Below are 18,859 nucleotides of genomic sequence, written 5' to 3'. Positions count from 1 at the left end.
CACACCCCGACATCCTGACAGCACACCCCGACCCCGACACCCTGACACCCCGATCGACCCCGGACATGATGATGATACAAAAACATCATATATATTTGTGTTGATCGGGTGTATTTTTATTATGTTCATGATGATGATACGCCTCAATTATATACATATTATTATGTTCATGTCAGGTATCCAATTTTTTTATGTTGTACTAATTTCGTTTACTTTTTGTCATTGCAGGTGTTGACAGGATGGTGGGCAAGGGTCCAGAGCACCCCGAGCCTCATGCGAGCGCTACTGTGAGGGGTGGTTCCATTATTGCACCCCAGCCCCTCCCGAGAGCGCTGCTAGATAGTATGCAGACAACTACGGCGGGCGCTTCTACTTCGACTGGGAGAGGTAGGGGGAGGACGAAGAAGGCTGGTAGAGATGGACGTGGCATCGGGAGAGGTAGGAAGGCTGCCACGCCTTCCTCGCCGCCACCCTCAGCTGATTCACCCGACCACATGACTGCTCTGTCTGATGTGGCCCTGTCTCGGACTCCGGTCCATGAGCCTCCGGTCGCTGATCCTTCGCCCCACCAGACTCGGGTCACTGATCCTTCGCCCCACGTGAGTCCGGTCCTAGAGTCTTCGTCCCAGAAGATTCCGATCACGGGGTCTTTGTCCCAGAATACTTTGGTCACAGGGTCTTCGTCCCAGAAGACTTCGGTCCCGTCGTCTTCTTCCCACGAGACTCCGGTCCTGCCGTCTTCTTCCCACGAGACCCCGGTCCCGCCGTCTTCTTCCCACGAGACTCCGGAGGCTAGTGGCCCAGAGGATGGTAGCGAGGACACATTTTCAGATGATAGCTACAACAACGACGAGCTGGTTGAGAAGGGCAAGAAGGTCTACAAGTGTGGTTGTACAAAGCTCCCACCCGTGCCGACGACCCCCGACTAGAGGTGGTTGATTGCGCCTAAAGGGTTGAAGTAAGTGCATTTACTATTTTTTAACCTTTTGCCTTCATGTTCCTTCAAATTAATATCTAATGTGTTGGCCTTGTCATACTGCAGGGGCTAGGTATACCCCCGTGACCGTGGTGTCCGCAGGCCCAACCAGGTCCTTGGCACGCTTTGCTGACATCACTTCCCTAGGTGGGTCACGATGCCCGGTGAGGGTCAGGTTCCACAGCTAGCACTAAGCTGGGAGTTGTACTCTATTGCCCCGACCCCTCCAGGGGAGATGGTCGCCGGTGTCGCGTGCGAGACGGTGGCCGACATTGTGTTTCGTCGGTTTTGGGTAATTTCTCCTTTATATAATTAAAAATGAACACTACCTAGCTAGTGATTGTACTAACCATTGTTGTCTTCTTTGATTGCAGACCTTCTATAGGGTTTCAGACGGAGAACAGGAGGCCGCAACTATGGTTGTCGAAGCCGAGTGCAAGCGCCTACATCAGAACTTGCGGCACGAGGCTTGGGTGCAGGCCGTTCGAGACTACTACGCCTCGCAGGGTATTAGGAGGGCCAAGAAGAAGTGTCGCAGCAAGTTTCTAAGTAGGGAGAAGTACTTGGCAGTAATTATACCTATTCTTAAGGCCTTGAACTTAGTTTTCTTGATTTGATTCGTAGAGCTGAAATTTCTCTTGACTCACTTAGGTGCCCCCGAGATGGTGTGTCTATAAGATGGACTGTTGGGAGGCGTTGGTGGATGCGTGGTGCTCTCCCCAATGGTGGCTCGAACACCAAAGGGCCAAGGATAAGCGCAACCAAATGGAAGGTGTGCCACACCATTAAGGGAGCTCCAACCTGTTTGATTACGGGGATAACTGGTTATGTGGTTTGCTACATGATTCATGCAATTTAATTCTTCATGGTAGCATTTATCCTTTCCAAAATGACTTAATATCCTTACTTAGTTAAAAAAAGGCATAACTACCTTGGATAGTTCATTTATGACATATTTAGCTCTAAAATGACATAATAACCTTTAGATAGCTCTATAAACTAATCTTAGGTAGTTCATTCATGACATAATTAGCTCTAAAATGACATAATAACCTTAGATAGCTCTAGAGAATGCCTAAATATGTTATAGTTAGCTAAAAATTAGCATAACTACCTTGGATAGCTCAATAATGACATAATTAGCATACTTTGGTCAAAAATGGCATAATAATCTTTCTTAGCTCCAAAATGACCTAAACTTAGCTTATTTTTCCTCGAAAATGACATAATAACCTTAGATAGCTCTATAGAATGCGTAAATATGTTATAGTTAGCTAAAAATTAGCATAACTACCTTGGATAGCTCAATAATGACATAATTAGCATACTTTGGTCAAAAATGGCATAATAGTCTTTCTTAGCTCCAAAATGACCTAAACTTAGCTTATTTTCGTTGAAAATGACATAATAACCTTTCTTAGCTCCAAATGGCTTATTTACATAGTAATATCATTCTTAATGCTAGCTTGAGCCCTAATTAACTAATATTTTGTTCCTCTCTCTTAGTCGCAGTACCACAAGAAGCCTGTGCCTACTCTGTTCGACCTCTATGGCATGGCCCATATGGCCCCGTACAAGAAGGCCAAGGCATTCACGGAGTCTGACCTAGATCATCTAGAGAACTTCACCAACATCTCCTCCCACCACAAGCTTGTGAAGTACAGAGACGAGGGAAAGACGAGGAAAGGGGAGGACTTTAACCCGAGCCAGGATCCTTTTGATACATAGCTGGTGATGATATCTAGTGGCGGGAGGTCCCATGGCTCTCAATCCATTGGTCATGGACTGATACGTTGTCCTAAGACTATCCCGCAGATCAAGAAGCGCCTGAGTAGCTTTGATCCTGAGATAACGCCTCGTGCACGGCCCGTGGAGCTCGCCGTGGCGGTTAGTTATATGGACTCTCTGACCTTTCCTCCATTACATTGTGTCTGTCGATGATTACAATGCTAACAAGGAGTGATGTGTTGCAGGCAACGGTTGAGAAAGAGAGACCCAACCGCTTTTGGAGGAGGCAAAAAGGGAGGCGACGGAGAGGGAGAGGGAGAGGGAAGAGAAGATGACTAAGCTATTGGAGGAGGAGAGGAACCGGAACGATGCATCTCACCGGGCCCTATACGAGCTCATCGTGGGACGTTTCTTGTGCATATTAGCCCAATCATGCACGTAATGTTCGCATTACTAACTAATGTGATTGACTCGTGAGAACCAAATGTGCATAGCATGTGCGGGAAAAATGGCCTGGCCCCTCCGTCGATGCCCCAGATTGCTCCGGCGGGCACGGTGAGTTTGATTTGAATGGTCCTTAGTTACTACTATTCACATTTCAGTTTGCATCATGCTAACGAGACATTATTGGAAATGATCTTTGGTTCAGCTTGGCTCCCGACAAGCATCGACCAATCCTTCCGCGTATGCCAATGTCGGAACCCCGACCGGTCCTTCACCTCCGTCTGCCACTAGCGTAGCCCCGACCATTCCTACACCTCCGTGATAACGGTATTTTTCTTCTTATTTAGCCTGTTTAGTCCATTTATGACATAATTTAGCCTATTTAGTCCACAAATGACATAATAAGAGGAAGAAAATCAAGGAAGAGGAAGGAAAGAAGGAATAGGAAGAAAAGAAGAAGGAGAAGAAGAAGTTCTTCTTCTTCTTCTTCTTCTTCTTCTTCTTCTTCTTCTTCTTTTCCTCCTCTTACTTGTTTTTATTCATAAATGGCATCATAACCTTGATAACCACATAAATGTCATATACTTAGCTTGTTGTCCTCTAAAATGACACAATAAACTTAGTTAGGTCAAAAATGGCATAATTTGCTACGTTAGCTCAAAAATGGCATTTTTCTTCTTATTTAGCCTATTTAGTCCATTTATGACATAATTTAGCCTATTTAGTCCACAAATGACATAATAAGATGAAGAAAATCAAGGAAGAGGAAGGAAAGAAGGAATAGGAAGAAAAAAGAATAATAAGAAGAAGTTCTTCTTCTTCTTCTTCTTTTCCTACTCTTACTTGTTTTTATTCGTAAATGGCATCATAACCTTGCTAACCTCATAAATGTCATATACTTAGCTTGTTGTCCTCTAAAATGACACAATAAGCTTAGTTAGGTAAAAAATGGCATAATTTGCTACATTAACTCAAAAATGGCATTTTTCTTCTTATTTAGCCTATTTAGTAGATTTATGACATAATTTAGCCTATTTAGTCCACAAATGACATAGTAAGATGAAGAAAATCAAGGAAGAGGAAGAAAAGAAGAAGAAGAAAAGAAGAAGAAGAAGAAAAGAAGAAGAAGAAGAAGAAGAAGAATTCTTCTTCTTCTTCTTCTTCTTCTTCTTCTTTTCCTCCTCTTACTTGTTTTTATTCGTAAATGGCATCATAACCTTGCTAACCTCATAAATGTCATATACTTAGCTTGTTGTCCTCTAAAATGACACAATAAGCTTAGTTAGGTCAAAAATGGCATAATTTGCTACGTTAGCTTAAAAATGGCATTTTTCTTCTTATTTACCCTATTTAGTCCATTTATGACATAATTTAGCCTATTTAGTCCACAAATGACATAATAAGATGAAGAAAATCAAGGAAGAGGAAGGAAAGAAGGAATAGGAAGAAAAGAAGAAGAAGAAACTTCTTCTTCTTCTTCTTCTTCTTCTTCTTCTTCTTCTTCTTCTTCTTCTTCTTTTCCTCCTCTTACTTGTTTTTATTCGTAAATGGCATCATAACCTTGCTGACCTCATAAATGTCATATACTTAGCTTGTTGTCCTCTAAAATGACACAATAAGCTTAGGTCAAAAATGGCATAATTTGCTACGTTAGCTCAAAAATGGCATTTTTCTTCTTATTTAGCCTATTTAGTCCATTTGTGACATAATTTAGCCTATTTAGTCCACAAATGACATAATAATATGAAGAAAATCAAGGAAGAGGAAGGAAAGAAGGAATAGGAAGAAAAGAAGAAGAAGAAGAAGAAGAAGAAGTTCTTCTTCTTCTTCTTCTTCTTTTCCTCCTCTTACTTGTTTTTATTCGTAAATGGCATCATAACCTTGCTAACCTCATAAATGTCATATACTTAGCTTTTTGTCCTATAAAATGACACAATAAGCTTAGTTAGGTCAAAAATTGCATAATTTGCTACGTTGGCTAAAAATGGCATTTTTCTTCTTATTTAGCCTATTTAGTCCATTTATGACATAATTTAGCTTATTTAGTCCACAAATGACATAATAAGATGAAGAAAATCAAGGAAGAAGAAGAAAGGAAGGAATAGGAAGAAAAGAAGAAGAAGAAGAAGAAGAAGAAGAAGAACTCTTCTTCTTCTTCTTCTTCTTCTTCTAGTTTTCTTCCTCTTCTTCTTCTAACTTTCTTGTTTCCCATTTTGCAGATTTAATTCACTATATGGAAGCGCATGGATGGAGTGCTTGTTTCTTTGTTCTTCTTTTTGTTTTTATCGAAGAGTAATGTGGAACTTGTTATATGGATGCATGGTACAATGTGTTGGATGAACATTGTGATAGTAGTGTAAGATGTATGGATGAAACTGTGTTTCTTATGTATGTATATATGTTGTCATGGATGGAGCTATGTGTTGCATAGATCATATGTCTGTTGTGCCCGTGAAGAAAAAATATGTATATATGTGTGTGAATTCTAGGGAAATTAAATGGATATAAATGAAAACAGGGCATATATAGCCTATTTGTCGTCTGCTAGATGACGGCAAAGAGCTTTGCTGTCTGCTAGGAGACGGTAAAGAGAACACGTGGCAACTACCTGTAGACACTGGGAACACTAGCGGCCTATTTTGTCAGCTATGTCGTCTGCTGACGAACGACAAAGACCTTTGAATCTTTGCCGTTCGCTGGCGGACGGCGTAGCTGGCCACGTGGAAACTTCCTAGTGCTGGCCTAACTGAGCTCTTTGCCGTCCGCTGGCGGACGGCAAAGAGCGTCGTTAATGCCCTAACGGTTCTGACGCCACCCCACTGTCGTCCGTTGTCTTTTCCGTCTGCTGGCCTCAGATGGCGAACGACACAATCCTTTGCCGTCCGCTTCATGGAAGCGGACGGCAAAGAAAGCTTTTGCTGGCACCTGTTCAAACAGACAGTTTTCCGTCTACTGGCGGACGACAAAGATGTTTGGCGTCAAGGATATGCCTTTGCCGTCTGCCATGGCAGACGACAAAGAAGCTATTTCCAGTAGTGACCCCCCCTTGAAATGTTGTCGGTCCCCCCGTAACACCGTACGGCAACACTCTAAATTGATAATGCCCTTGATGTGTTTTGAAGGCCGTCTTCGGCTCATCTTCGTCGCGTATACGGATCTGGTGATATCCTGCTCGGAGGTCTAATTTTGAGAACCAACACAAACCGGCTAGTTCATCTAGGAGCTCATCGATCACTGGCATTGAATAAGTGATCTTGACTGTGATGGCGTTCATGTGACGATAGTCCACGCATAGATGCCAAGTCATATCCTTCTTTTTGATGAGCAATAGAGGCGAAGAATACGGGCTTGCGCTAGGTACAATCAGCCCTGCCTTGAGTATTTCTTTCACTTGGGCCTCGATCTCATTTTTCTGTTCAGGTATATATTTGTAGGGCTAGATATTCACTGGTTTGGCTCCTGGGAGGATGGGAATGGAGTGATCCCATGCTCGATGAGGGGCCAGCCCTGTCGGCTCCTCAAAGACTGCCTGAAACTCCAAAACTGCTTGTATCTCCACCGGAATATGCTCTACAACCACATCTGGACCTACTGCATGCAAACACACGATGTGCGCCACTGCATTACTTGCCCCCAATGCACACAACTGAGCGCTGGATATGGTTGGCACATGTTGCATCTTTCTCTGCACTCCCGTGAGCTGAACTAGCTGGACTTGATAAGTGAACTGCAAACTCCTCGCTATCTAATCAATCAACATGGGGCCACAGGACTTGAGCCAATCCATGCCAACAACCATATCATAGCATCCAGGCGTCAGAATCCTAAGATCTGTAGTGAATTTCTGCCCTTGGGTTCCCCATGTACACGCAGGCACCAGTCTAGAACAAGTAAGCACTCCCTCATCAATAATTTTTACCGACACTGCGCTCACCTGACGAATGGGCAGCTGCAATCGCTCTTCCACGTTGTCCCCGATGAAACTGCGGGAACTACCTGAATCCACAAGTATTAGCACTTCTTGCTTGTTGATTTTCCCTACAAGCCGGACAGTTTTCGGAGTCATTTGACCTGTGGTAGCCATCTTGGAGATGCACATCAAAACTTCGTCATCAGAATCTGGTTCTCGAACCGCTGGGGCCTCATGCTATGCCTGTAGTAGTTCTAACAATTCTTCCACCACATGGAGTTGGACTGTTGGCCCGCACTGATGCCCTTGTCCCCATCTTTCTCCGCACTTGAAGCACAACCCTCTGGCTCTACGATAGTTGCGGAGGGCGGCCACCCGATCGTCTCCTCGCCCTGGATTGCTATAGTCAGGTTGGTGTGCCGCGTCGAGGGCTCTGCGGTCTTTAGCTGCTGTCGGCGACCCAAGCAGCATTTGGCGCGCCGCGGGTGCACCGATCGCCAAGAGGGGGTGCGGTGCTGGGGCGCGCTGGTTGGCGGCGTCCCGTCGCTTGTACTCGCGACATGGCATGGCCTCCATCAGTTCCTCCTGCAATGTAGCCAAGGAAAAGGCAGAATCCAGATCTTTTGGTTGATGTAACATAACAACTGAATGGATTTCCCCCTTCAACCCATCGAGGAATTGTGTAATAAAATACACCGGATCAAAAGTTGGATTATGAGCTAGGATGTGATGCATCAATTCTTCGAATCGGAGCATGTAATCCCCTACAGTACCCGTTTGTCTCAGAGAATTGAACTGCCGAAGATGTGCTTGATATTGCTCTCTACCAAATTTGGAACACAAGGAGGAGCAAAGCGACTCCCAAGTGAAGGAGTTACTATGTGATTCGTGGAGTTGCAGCCATCGAGCTGCGTTCCCGATGAAATTGAGAGTAGCTACCCGAACCCATAGCTCCGAAACGACCCCGTACACATCAAAATATTTCTCACACCTAGTTTTCCACAATTGTGGATTTTCTCCGTCGAATGATGGGAAATCCATCTTGGGCAATGCCCAGTGCGACAGCTGAGATGGGTACTGTGTGTCATGGGAAATCCTACCCCCTACCCCCTGACCTTGACTGAACCCACCCCTAGGTGATGCAGGAATCATAGATCAGGAAGAGGACACACCCTTGACCGGAGGCGGCTCGAGGGTGGTGACTACCCCTTGTGCCGGTCCTCCCGAGTTGAGTAGCTCGCCGTGGCCATCGGGCCCGTGGTGCCGCGGGTCGGCGTAGAGCGGGGCCGACACGCAGTGGGCCACCGGTTCCACGATCGGGGTCTGCGGATCTGCCAACGCGGGGTGGAGAGCGATCCACCCCACCTGCGACCGATGCTCGTCGAGTTGCTGTTGCAGGTTGGTGACCGCCGGCCTCCAGAGTTCTAGGGACTGCTGGATCGCGTCAAGGCGGGCCTCCTTGGCCGGCCGCCTGCCGTTGACGGCCTTGGCTAAGGCCGCGAGCTGCTCCTCCATTGCCGCCGCGTGCTTCTCTTGCTTCGTCTGATAACGTGGCTTGGGATAAGCGGTCTCCAGATCGGCGGACTGGACCTCTGATACCAGATGTAACAGGCCTAATCTACTCAATTCTCTCTTCTGGATCGGATCTGGGGAGGAAGGAGGCAAGGGAAGCAGAGGGAGTTGGTGAGGATAGAAGGAGGAGGATCAGCCTCACTCTCGGTTCGTTACAACAAGTGCTACTCGATAACACATACTCTTAGTCTCGCACCCCTTAACTAGTCAGGCACGCAGGCCATACTCAACCCACACACGCACTCACTCCTCGGCCCGACACTGGCCTGGCCCTCGCCCTTCAGGCCCATCAGTGATGGCGGCAGGCCCGCTCATGCCCTCTTGCTTGTCTGCAGGTGGAGTCCACCTGGCATGCGTGACATAACCGCGGCAAGCCGCCGGATAGTCTGTAACTGCTCTTTTTTCTTCTTCTGATACATCGGCGCGTAAAGCTTTTGCATGGCAAAAGAAAAAGAAAATTAAACTTCGCCTGGCTGAACTCTATCTGTCTTGACCAATTCTTCAAGCACCTGAGGATAAGAAAGAGTGAGGGTTTTGCTGCGTCATCTTGACCTTCCCTATTCCAAATTTCTTGGACGGAATCTGCAGCTATAATGACGTGATTGGCGTCCGATCGAGCTGACCGTTCGCAGCGAATGTTTGACATGGATTTTCTTCACGCGTTTACGTTCTTTCCAAGGATCTTCGCCGTGTTGAATGGGTGGCGTGCTAGTAGTACTCCCGGCAATGCTACACGTACAAACGATTTACAGGCTTTTACAGGATGGTTAATCTTGATTGGTCAATCGGTGAGCGGGGCGGCACACCCCCCTGAAAATCAGGGGGGGCAGAGGTTTGTGATTGGTTGTTAGATGGAAGGAGCGTGTAAAAACGTGTAAGTTTTTGTATGTCTAGCATTTTTGGTAGTACTCCTATTTCAGCCCAAACCCCATGTAAAGCTGCAGAATCGTCCTTGCTTAACCTTCCATTGCCGAACCCATTTCTTCCCCCCAGACTGCAAACCAATTCATCAGCATGTCTACCCCCTTCCCGTTCCCCACTGACAAACCACCACCATCATTCGACGACGATTTTAACAAACAAGTCTCGAGAACCACCAACTCATTCCTTACCATCATCGTCGGTGCGCTCCCAACAGATCTAACACTGCTATCAAGAACGAGAATTCAAGATGATTTGTGTCTAACTCCGAGTTTTGCGTGTCATCCATGCAGTTGTTTCGGTGCTGAGCATCCTGGGATCCGTCGCCATAGCCTACTTCCTGTACAAGTGCGTCAAAAAGAACGGCCTCCCCGCCATCAACATCAACACCACCAGCCCCGCGCCGGCGGGGAGCACGACGCTGTACGCCGTGGTGCCGGACTCCCAGATACGGGACGCCACCGTCGAGCGGTTCCTCAAGGAGATCGCCGTCGAGAAGCCCATCCGGTTCACCCCGCAGCAGCTCTCGGGCTTCACCAACAAGTACTCCGCCCGGCTCGGCGCCGGCGGCTTCGGCGCCGTCTACAAGGGCATGCTGCCCAACGGCCTCATGGTTGCCGTGAAGCACCTCCACCCCGGCCAGGACGACAGGACCTCGCAGGAGCAGTTCATGGCGGAGGTGGGCACCATCGGGAGGACGCACCACATCAACCTGGTCAGGCTGTTCGGCTTCTGCTACGAAGCCGACGTGCGCGCGCTGGTGTACGAGTACATGGAGCACGGCGCGCTCGACTCCTACCTCTTCGACCGGAGCCGCGACGTCGGGTTCCAGACGATGCGCGCCATTGCCATCGGCGTCGCCAGGGGGCTCCGGTACCTCCACGAGGAGTGCCAGCAGAAGATCGTGCACTACGACATCAAACCCGGCAACGTCCTCCTCGACGGCGGCCTCACGCCCAAAGTGGCCGACTTCGGCCTCGCGCGGCTGCTGAACCGGGCGGACACGCACAAGACGGTCTCCGGGATGCATGGCACGCCCGGGTACGCCGCGCCGGAGATGTGGATGCAGGCCGACGCCACTGAGAAGTGCGACGTCTACAGCTTCGGCATCCTCCTGTTCGAGATCCTCGGCAGGAGGAGGAACTTCGACGAGGCCGCGCCGGAGAGCCAGCAGTGGTTCCCGAAGCTGGCGTGGACGAAGTACGAGAGCGGCGAGCTAATGGAAGTCGTTGCGAGTTCTGGCGGCGCGTGCGAGGAAGACAAGAGGGCAGCGCATAGGATGTGCGAGGTGGCGTTCTGGTGTGTGCAGCAGCAGCCGGAGGCGAGGCCGCCGATGAGCGTGGTGGTGAAGATGCTCGAGGGCGAGATGGACATTGCTCCGCCCGCGAACCCGTTCCAGCATCTCATGGCAACGCCGGCGGCGGCAAACCTGTGGGCCACGGGGACGAGCACCGTGAACTCGGTGTCGAGTTCGGCAAATGGTGTTCCTCGTGGCAGCGACGAGATCGTTTAAGCTGTGGGATGCTCTACAGCTGACTCGACCGTAAGCCCAAGGAAACCTTTTCCTTGGAAGAATAGACGTAAAGCATAGGCATTGGTTAAACGTTATTGTAAATTTATACTCTTTGGTTCTAAATATAAACCCTTTTAGTCCTCCTCCAATGCAAAGGTGCTTAGATGAGGTGCTAAGTATATTAAATTCCTTAGCAACTCAAGCCCCAATGCAAAGGTGCTAAACTTTTGGGTGCTAAGCTTCATGCAATTAATTAGAGCATCTCCAACAGGTGCATAAAAATTTCACGCCCTAAAATAATTTTAGCACGCCACTATAGCACTTTTAGTGCGTCGGACCCAACATTGCTTTAGTAGATGCCCAAAAATACGCGTCCAAAAGAACAAGCAGGGTAAATTGTGAAGCGTGCACAATCCGGCGCCTAAAATTTGCAACTTTTGATAGCATTTTTCAGCGCGCATCCAACCCTTTTTTTGCGTGCGCACTGTTTTATAGCTTCTGCTGGAGTTGTCCGGCGCCCCAAAAAACCCAGACTTTAGCGCGCGGCCCAGTTTTTAGGCGCTTGTTGAAGATGCTCTTAGTTGTAAACTCAAAATTATGAATTATGCTTCCGCCTAGGTACATGTGCTTAGCACCGTTTCTTCCTGGGGTCACCATACTACTCTCTCTCTCTTCTTAACTTGCATGCCATATCAGATTTTTTGCTTTGTTGGCAACCTTAGCACATGTACAAGGTGGAGCATTGGGAAGGGCCTTAGACTACCCACAATAGAAGTAACATAGGTGGTAACATCACACATATTTAGACAAAATACTCCCTCCGTTTCAGTTTACAAGTCCTACGCGTATACCTAGGTTGTCAATTTTATCACCATAATATAAACTATATAACAGAAAAATTATACGTTTTGAAAATAGAACATCTGAAGTTTATATTGATATATTTTTTATAATATATGACTTGTATTAGGTTGGTCAAATTGACGACCTAGGGATACGCGCATGCCCTATAAACTGAGAGAGAGAGAATAGATGATATGACAAGCAATTAATGAAGAAAGAGAGTGATGTGGTAACATAATTAGTTACTAGTAGTATGAGTAACATCACACATATCGAGACAAGATGAGTCTACAACTTAATAAATAAAGTGTTGCATGACACCACACATATGTTACTCCCTCTCTCTCAGTTTACAGGGCGTGCGCGTACCCCTAGGTCGTTAATTTGACCAATCTAATACAAGTCATATATTACAAAAAATATACCAATATAAACTTCAGTTGTTCTATTTTTAAACAGTATAATTTTTGTGTCATATAGTTTATATTATGATGATAAAATTGCCAACCTAGTTATACGCGTAGGACTTATAAACTGAAACAGAGAGAGTACTCCCCATTGTGGAGGTAGTAACATAGACTAGTAACATATGCATGCTACTACTCTAAGTTACTCCCCACTGTGGGTAGTCTTAGGGAGGAATTAATTCACAAAGCACATGTGTTGCAAAACATCGTCTGCTTTGTTGTCATCTGCTGCCTACAATGGAGGTTTCATCTCTGTGCTCTCATGCAAATGCTAAGCATGCATGAACCATGTTTACCCCTCTCTTCTATGTCTCCCTACCTAGTCATGTCTTAGCGCCGCCCCTCGTGGTTGTCGTATTCTTTGGTCACCCCGAGAACTGGCACTACCCCAAGACGATGCGGCCTAGCCCCCACTTGCTTTCTCCTCCGCCCACGGGTCCTCCTCACCTCTCCCACCTATTTGTATTTGTATATATCGAAAAGATTTCTTTGAGCTATAGATCGGTATTTGTACAGTAATTGAAGAAAAAAAATATTAGTGGCTACTACCAAGTAATAGCTAGCTAGTCTGAGGTTATACGCAGCCACCGCCTCCAGTCTCCTCCCAAAAGAGATTGGGCTTCCTCTGCCTCCCGCCGGCCTTGCCTCCGATCCGCGTCATCTCCCATGGCCTTAAGGTCATTGGGGCACGGTGAATCTCGGCCCATGTCGGCGAGAGGGCTCCATTTTTAAATGCTTCTTCGAGTTTTGTTAGGTTTTGTGTTCTGCTCAGAAGACAAGACGACGACGGCTCCCTGAAGATGGAATGATCACTAGTAGAAAATAGGGCTTTGGTTCAAGCCGGGCCAGCCCATTAGTCCCGGTTCAACCAAGAACAGGGACCCATGGAGGCATTGGTCCCGGTTCGTGAGGCCAGGGGGCCTGCCGGGCCTCGTGGGGGCATTGGTCCCTGTTCGTCTGGCCCCTTTGGTCCCGGTTGGTGGGACGAATCGGGACCAATGGGCCTCGCTTGTGGCCCACCATGTTGGTCCCGGTTGGTGGCTTGAACCGGGACCAAAGGGTGTCCTTTAGTCCCGGTTCCAGCCACGAACCGGGACCAATGTGATGCCTATATATACCCCCTCGCCGGCGAGCGGAGCACTCCACACTGCTCTGTTTTTTCTAGCCGGCGAGGGGAGGGCTTTGTGGTGCTCTAGCTCACCTCCTATGCACATGAGGTGTTCGATGGAATGTCCGAGCCACACTACTTAAGCTTTCTCCTCTGCAAGCTTGACCTCCAAGCTCCATTTTCCTCAATACTTGCACTACAAAAAAAAGACACATCCGTGACATTTTGGGCCGAACGAATTTTTTTTCTATCATACATATGACACTTCTATGAAGATAATTGTGACAAAACACGGTATCATCATAGATGTGGTGGGCTCCTACTTCTATGACAAAAAATTATGACAGAAAATGGGCTTTTCGTCCTGGGCGGGCTGGAGACGAAGCTGCATGACATTCTTTGGGCCGTCCATGACCGAAAAAACCATGGTAGAAGCGAGGGCGAGGAAAATTTCGGGGAGTTCCCGGTTATGGTGGGTGGTCGGGGGCCGAGCGATGCGCGTTTCTCTCGTACACGTCCGCGCGTGTGTGCGAGGCGTTGGCTCTAACTGAACCTGAGCGAGGCGTTGGGCTCTAACTGAACCCGAGCGATTGCACTGCCGCAGGCTACGCGTTACTAAACCCGAGCGATCGATCTATGGCTGTTAACTGAACCCGATCTAGCGATTCCTTCGTTACTGCTGCTAACTGAAGCCGATCGATGCTGCCTCTCTGGATGAACAGTGAGCGTTGTGTGTGTGTGGGGGGGGGGTTGGATGAACAGTGAGCGGTGAGAATGGATGAACAGGACCCATGATGTTGCTTCTGGATGAACAGGACCCCGATCGATCGAGCCAGTTGGGGCTGGATGAACAGGACCCCGTGGAGGGCTAGATGAATAGGACGACCCCGTGGAGGGCTGAATGAACAGTAGACGGTGGAGGGGTGGATAAATAGTAGCCCGTGGAGGGGTGGTTGAACAAGAGCCCATGGAGAGGGATGGTTGAACAGTAGCCGGTGGAGTAGCGCGCGGTGGAGGCTGGATGAACATGAGCCCGTGGATGAACAGTCGCAGGTGGAGGCTGGAGGAGGTCGACGGTGGATGAACAGTAGCTCGTGGAGGCTGGAGGAGGTCGACGGTGGAGATGAACAATATCCCGTGGAGTCCCGTTTTGCGGTACGCCACACCCCTCCCGATGAACAGGACCCCCGTTTCGACCGTAGAGCTCCAACACAAGTCCGTTTCATCCGTTTTGCGGTACGCCACACCCCTCCCGATCAACAGGACCCCCGTTTCGACCGTAGCACTCCAACACAAGTCCGTTTCGTCCGTTTTGCGGTACGCCACACCCCTCCCGATCATCAGGACCCCCGTTTCGACCGTAGAAGGTCGGTTTCCTCCATTTTGCGGTACGCCACACCCCTCCCGATGAACACGATCCCGTTTCAAACGTGGCCGGTCGAACACAAGGCCGTTTCCTCCGTTCTGCGGTACGCCAGACCTCGTTTCCATCGCCTGTTCCGTCCAAGCCCTCCCGATGAACACGACGACGCATTCCGTTCCGACCCAGCCGGTTGGCTCCCCATGAACACGACGACGACGCTGTTTCTCCGTTCTGACCCAGCCATGTACACGAGCCCTGGCCGTACATATATATGCGCGAGTAGGCGTTCGAGACCCCGACCGTATGTACACATACATGGCCATATTTTCTTTCTTGCGCACTGGCCGCTGTACGTACGTGTACATGCTACGTGCGCGTCTCTACTACGACACGTGCGCGCCTCTACTACGACACGTGCGCGCCTCTACATCGACCAGTATATATATATACACGTTCGCGACCAGAATGACAACGCTACGTACGCTTCGACCAGGTTGGTCCCGACTGTCAGGCACTTCCTTGCGTGCGAAGATGGAGCTGGTGGGTCCCAGCAGTCAGGGGGGGCGAATCGTTTTTTTTCGAACGCACTTCCTTGTGTGCGAAGATGTAGCTGGTGTGTCCCAGCAGTCAGGGGGGCGAATCGTTTTTTTTGTCCGGACGCACTTCCTTGCGTAAGAAGATGTAGCTGGTGGGTCCCAACAGTCAGGGGAAACGTTTTTTTTGCGAAATACTGGTGGCCCGTCCGGTGGGTCCCTGCTGTCAGGTGGAGGAATAATTATTTTGCGCGTAATAAGGAGGCACTTCCTTGCAGCTACCGTGGACCTAGTTGCCAGCCTCTCCACGTACAGTACTCTTACGATGGAAGTCGGTCGTTTCCCACATTGACCATGCCGCATCGAGAGCACCACGGCGGTGGACGACGCGAGGCCTAGGAAGGGGACGACGCGGAGCCGGGGAAGACGCGACAGTGGATGCCCACGCGGAGAGGAGTACGAGGGTTCACTGGTTCGGCTGCGGTGTGAGGCTGCCGTCGCCGCAGAATAACAGGGGGAGTGGGTGAGTGGAGGGATGGCCTGGCCAGTGGTGGGAGTAGTATCGGGGCAGTGAGGCCTCCGCGGCAGCACAGCCAGCCACGGGAGGCAGGAGCATGCGGCACGACTGGCGCTACTTTGGGCGGCTGGAGCAAGAAGACTAGACCAGAGGTTGAAGAAGCACTATGGACGTTGGATGGACATCGTTGACCACGCCGCGCCGAGAGCACCAGGGCGGTGGACGACGGCAAGGCCTATGAAGGGAACGACACGGAGCTTGGGAAGACACGGCAGTGGCTGCCCACGCGGTGGAGAGTACGAGGGTTGACTGGTTCGACTGCCGTCGCCAGAAAGTAACAGGAGGTGTGGGTGAGTAGAGGGATAGACAGGCCAGGGATGCGAGTATAATGGGGCCGTGAGGCCTGCCCGGCAGCACAGCCGGCCACGGGAGGCAGGAGCAGGCGGTTCCGACGGCGCTGGTTTGGGCGGCTTGGGCAGGAAGATCAGAGACTGAAGAAGCACGATTACCGTTAGATTGACATCTAATGGTCTGACGCTGGTAGAGTCGATTGTTGACTAAGTTTTTTTGAGAAACCTTGTGTACGCTTGAACTTAGTAGGCCCACAAGTCAGCCTCCAAATCTGCGGCAGACAACATAAAGCCCATTTGCTATTTTTTATAATTTGCAACCCATTTGCTAATTCTTAAGTAATTTATTATAGCCCATTTTCTGCCCAGGACCACGGTCAAAAAGTTCAACCTTATTTTACATATTTCGGTGGAGTCCAAACTATTGTAATCCCGAAATGATAAACATTTTTTAAGAACTTATTTATTTGCCAAAAAATCGTTTTGTTTTTGTAAGCAAATAAGACGTGGGACAATTGAGTTGGTTTAAGGGAAAACCAGTGTAAAAAATCAGCGTTGGGTGGGAAAAAACAACAAAAATAAGGATGTAAATATGAAAAGGGAATTTTATGTGTTTTCAATGCAATGATACGTGTATATGAACTAGTAATACTATAGGTAGAGATTAGAAAACGGATGTAGGACATGCGTTTCAAGAGGAAAATAGAACTGGGCTGTGTGTTTGATTCAGTAAAAAAAATTGCCTACGGATGTTGTAAGACAAAATATAACTAAAGCTGGTGGGCCAGAGACTAGTAGATACCTGCTGGATCTTTGTGCCCCGTTGTCGTCATGGGCTGGGCATGTTAAAAACAAAACCAACCCTGGGTAGTCTACATCCCAGTTGAAACTTGCTCGACCTAAAAAAACAATATACGTGCTTAATAAACGAGAGAATTCTGCAAGTACAGACTGATAACTGGGATGTAGCAGAGATTTTGTTTTTTCATCGTGATAATAAGTGCATGCACTTGTTTCGAAAAAATTGGAGAACTGGGAATTCGAACGGCAGGTGCTTATGCTACCCATCAAATAAAAATTAGGTGCCTGAAAATTCGTTCCGAAACAAATGATTCAACTTTATATCCACATCGACCCTCGGCATGATGGTTGGAAGCAAATGCAAGTTCATTCCAAAAGATTGTTAACAACAATACCAACTTGCGGACGACAAGGTAGTACAACTACCAATACCAAACGAACTTATAATCTTTTTACTCCTGGCCCTAGTGTTCGTCTGGTAGAAAATCTTGCAGAGGACCAGCTCCCGCTCCTTCTCTTGCTCCAAGTGCCCGAGGTGGTACTGGTGCATCACCCAGTTGGTCCTCTGCTGGTCGAAGTTCTTGTTGGTGTGCAGCACCAGAACCTTTTTTGCTGCTCGTCTCCCGGCCGTTGACCATCACCGACAAGGTATTGCCGGTCTTGTGCCACATCGCGTGCATGCCGCACTCCGACTGTATCTCGCGACGCGTCCACGTGCCCCTTTTGAACACCCTAGAATTGCGCTGGAAGAAATGCTTTCTTAGGCCACTCAGTGTGATACCTGTAGTATTGTGGAATACAGGTTTTAGTGTACATAGTTGGCATTTTCATAACATCTTTGGCATGTCGCAGTCACTTGTTTCACTTTTTATTAACTGTCAAATTGTAATTGCTTCGCCATGTCTGCATCTAAAAAGAAAAATAGAGCTATAATTAAAGGAATATATGTTTGTGCAAGTAGACGGCAGATCGGTGCCTTACGTGGAAGTTCCTCAGGTTGGGTGTAGCATATGCCGTGCTCGCTGTCGATGGTTGGTATGAACATATCGATGAGAGACTGAAATCTCGCGCTGTCAGCACTCACTTTGGCCTCAAGGTGCTCGATCAGCTCCTGATCCATGGGATCGAACTTGACGCCAGCCGGCAGCACCGGCCAATCCTTCTTCGACTTGCATCGGTAATTCCAGTTATATGGTACTCAATGTCTGATCAATCGACTGTTTTAAGTGAATGATGAAAGATTTCGATAGATAAGTGGTACTCCAAATCTGAAGTCCAGAATACCTGAACACGCCGCCGGGATTTTTGTCTCACCTCACGCACAGCGTGTTGTCACGTCAATTCAATGTGTGGACATGATGAATAATACGATCGACGTATACTAGTACTGCTACTGTACTACTTACTAGTCGTATTTAGTGTCACAATTTATACATAGGTTTAACTAACAAGTACACACTTGAATCCTAACTGATATATGTGTGTGTCTATATATATATAGGGTGGGTCTATTCTAATAACACCCCTTAAGACCTTATTCTGCACACCGAATCGCTTATTCTGCTAACACTTCTGTGCTACTAATCAACCTGATCCGGACCGCACAGCGACGCGAGGAAACTGCATTAGGCCAACCCCGCACCCCAATTTCTACCCACCCTCGTTGCCCACCTTCTTTCCCACCACAGCCACCCCCGCCCCACCAACCACATCCCCTCTGACGCTCCACCGCTCCCCACTCCCACGGCGTGCCACCACCTCCGACCGACGTCGCACCGCGCCCCACCACCCCCACCCCCGCCACGCCCCACCA

General features: G+C 48.4%; 1 protein-coding gene across 1 annotated transcript; it reads left to right on the top strand.

Annotated features, from left to right (window-relative positions):
* Positions 1–9,644: 9,644 nt before the first annotated feature.
* On the top strand, positions 9,645–11,074 carry LOC119320187 (G-type lectin S-receptor-like serine/threonine-protein kinase At1g34300). The gene is made up of 2 exons (XM_037594293.1): positions 9,645–9,753; positions 9,845–11,074. The coding sequence occupies exons 1-2, from the start codon at positions 9,645–9,647 to the stop codon at positions 11,062–11,064; spliced, it is 1,329 nt and encodes a 442-aa protein (XP_037450190.1). The 3' UTR covers positions 11,065–11,074.
* The last annotated feature ends 7,785 nt before the right edge of the window (positions 11,075–18,859 follow it).

This window comes from Triticum dicoccoides, chromosome 6B, assembly GCF_002162155.2.
Source record: "Triticum dicoccoides isolate Atlit2015 ecotype Zavitan chromosome 6B, WEW_v2.0, whole genome shotgun sequence".
NCBI classification, from domain to species: Eukaryota; Viridiplantae; Streptophyta; class Magnoliopsida; order Poales; family Poaceae; genus Triticum; species Triticum dicoccoides.
Note: the sequence above shows the minus strand (reverse complement) of the source record. Positions and strands in the feature narration are given on the sequence as shown.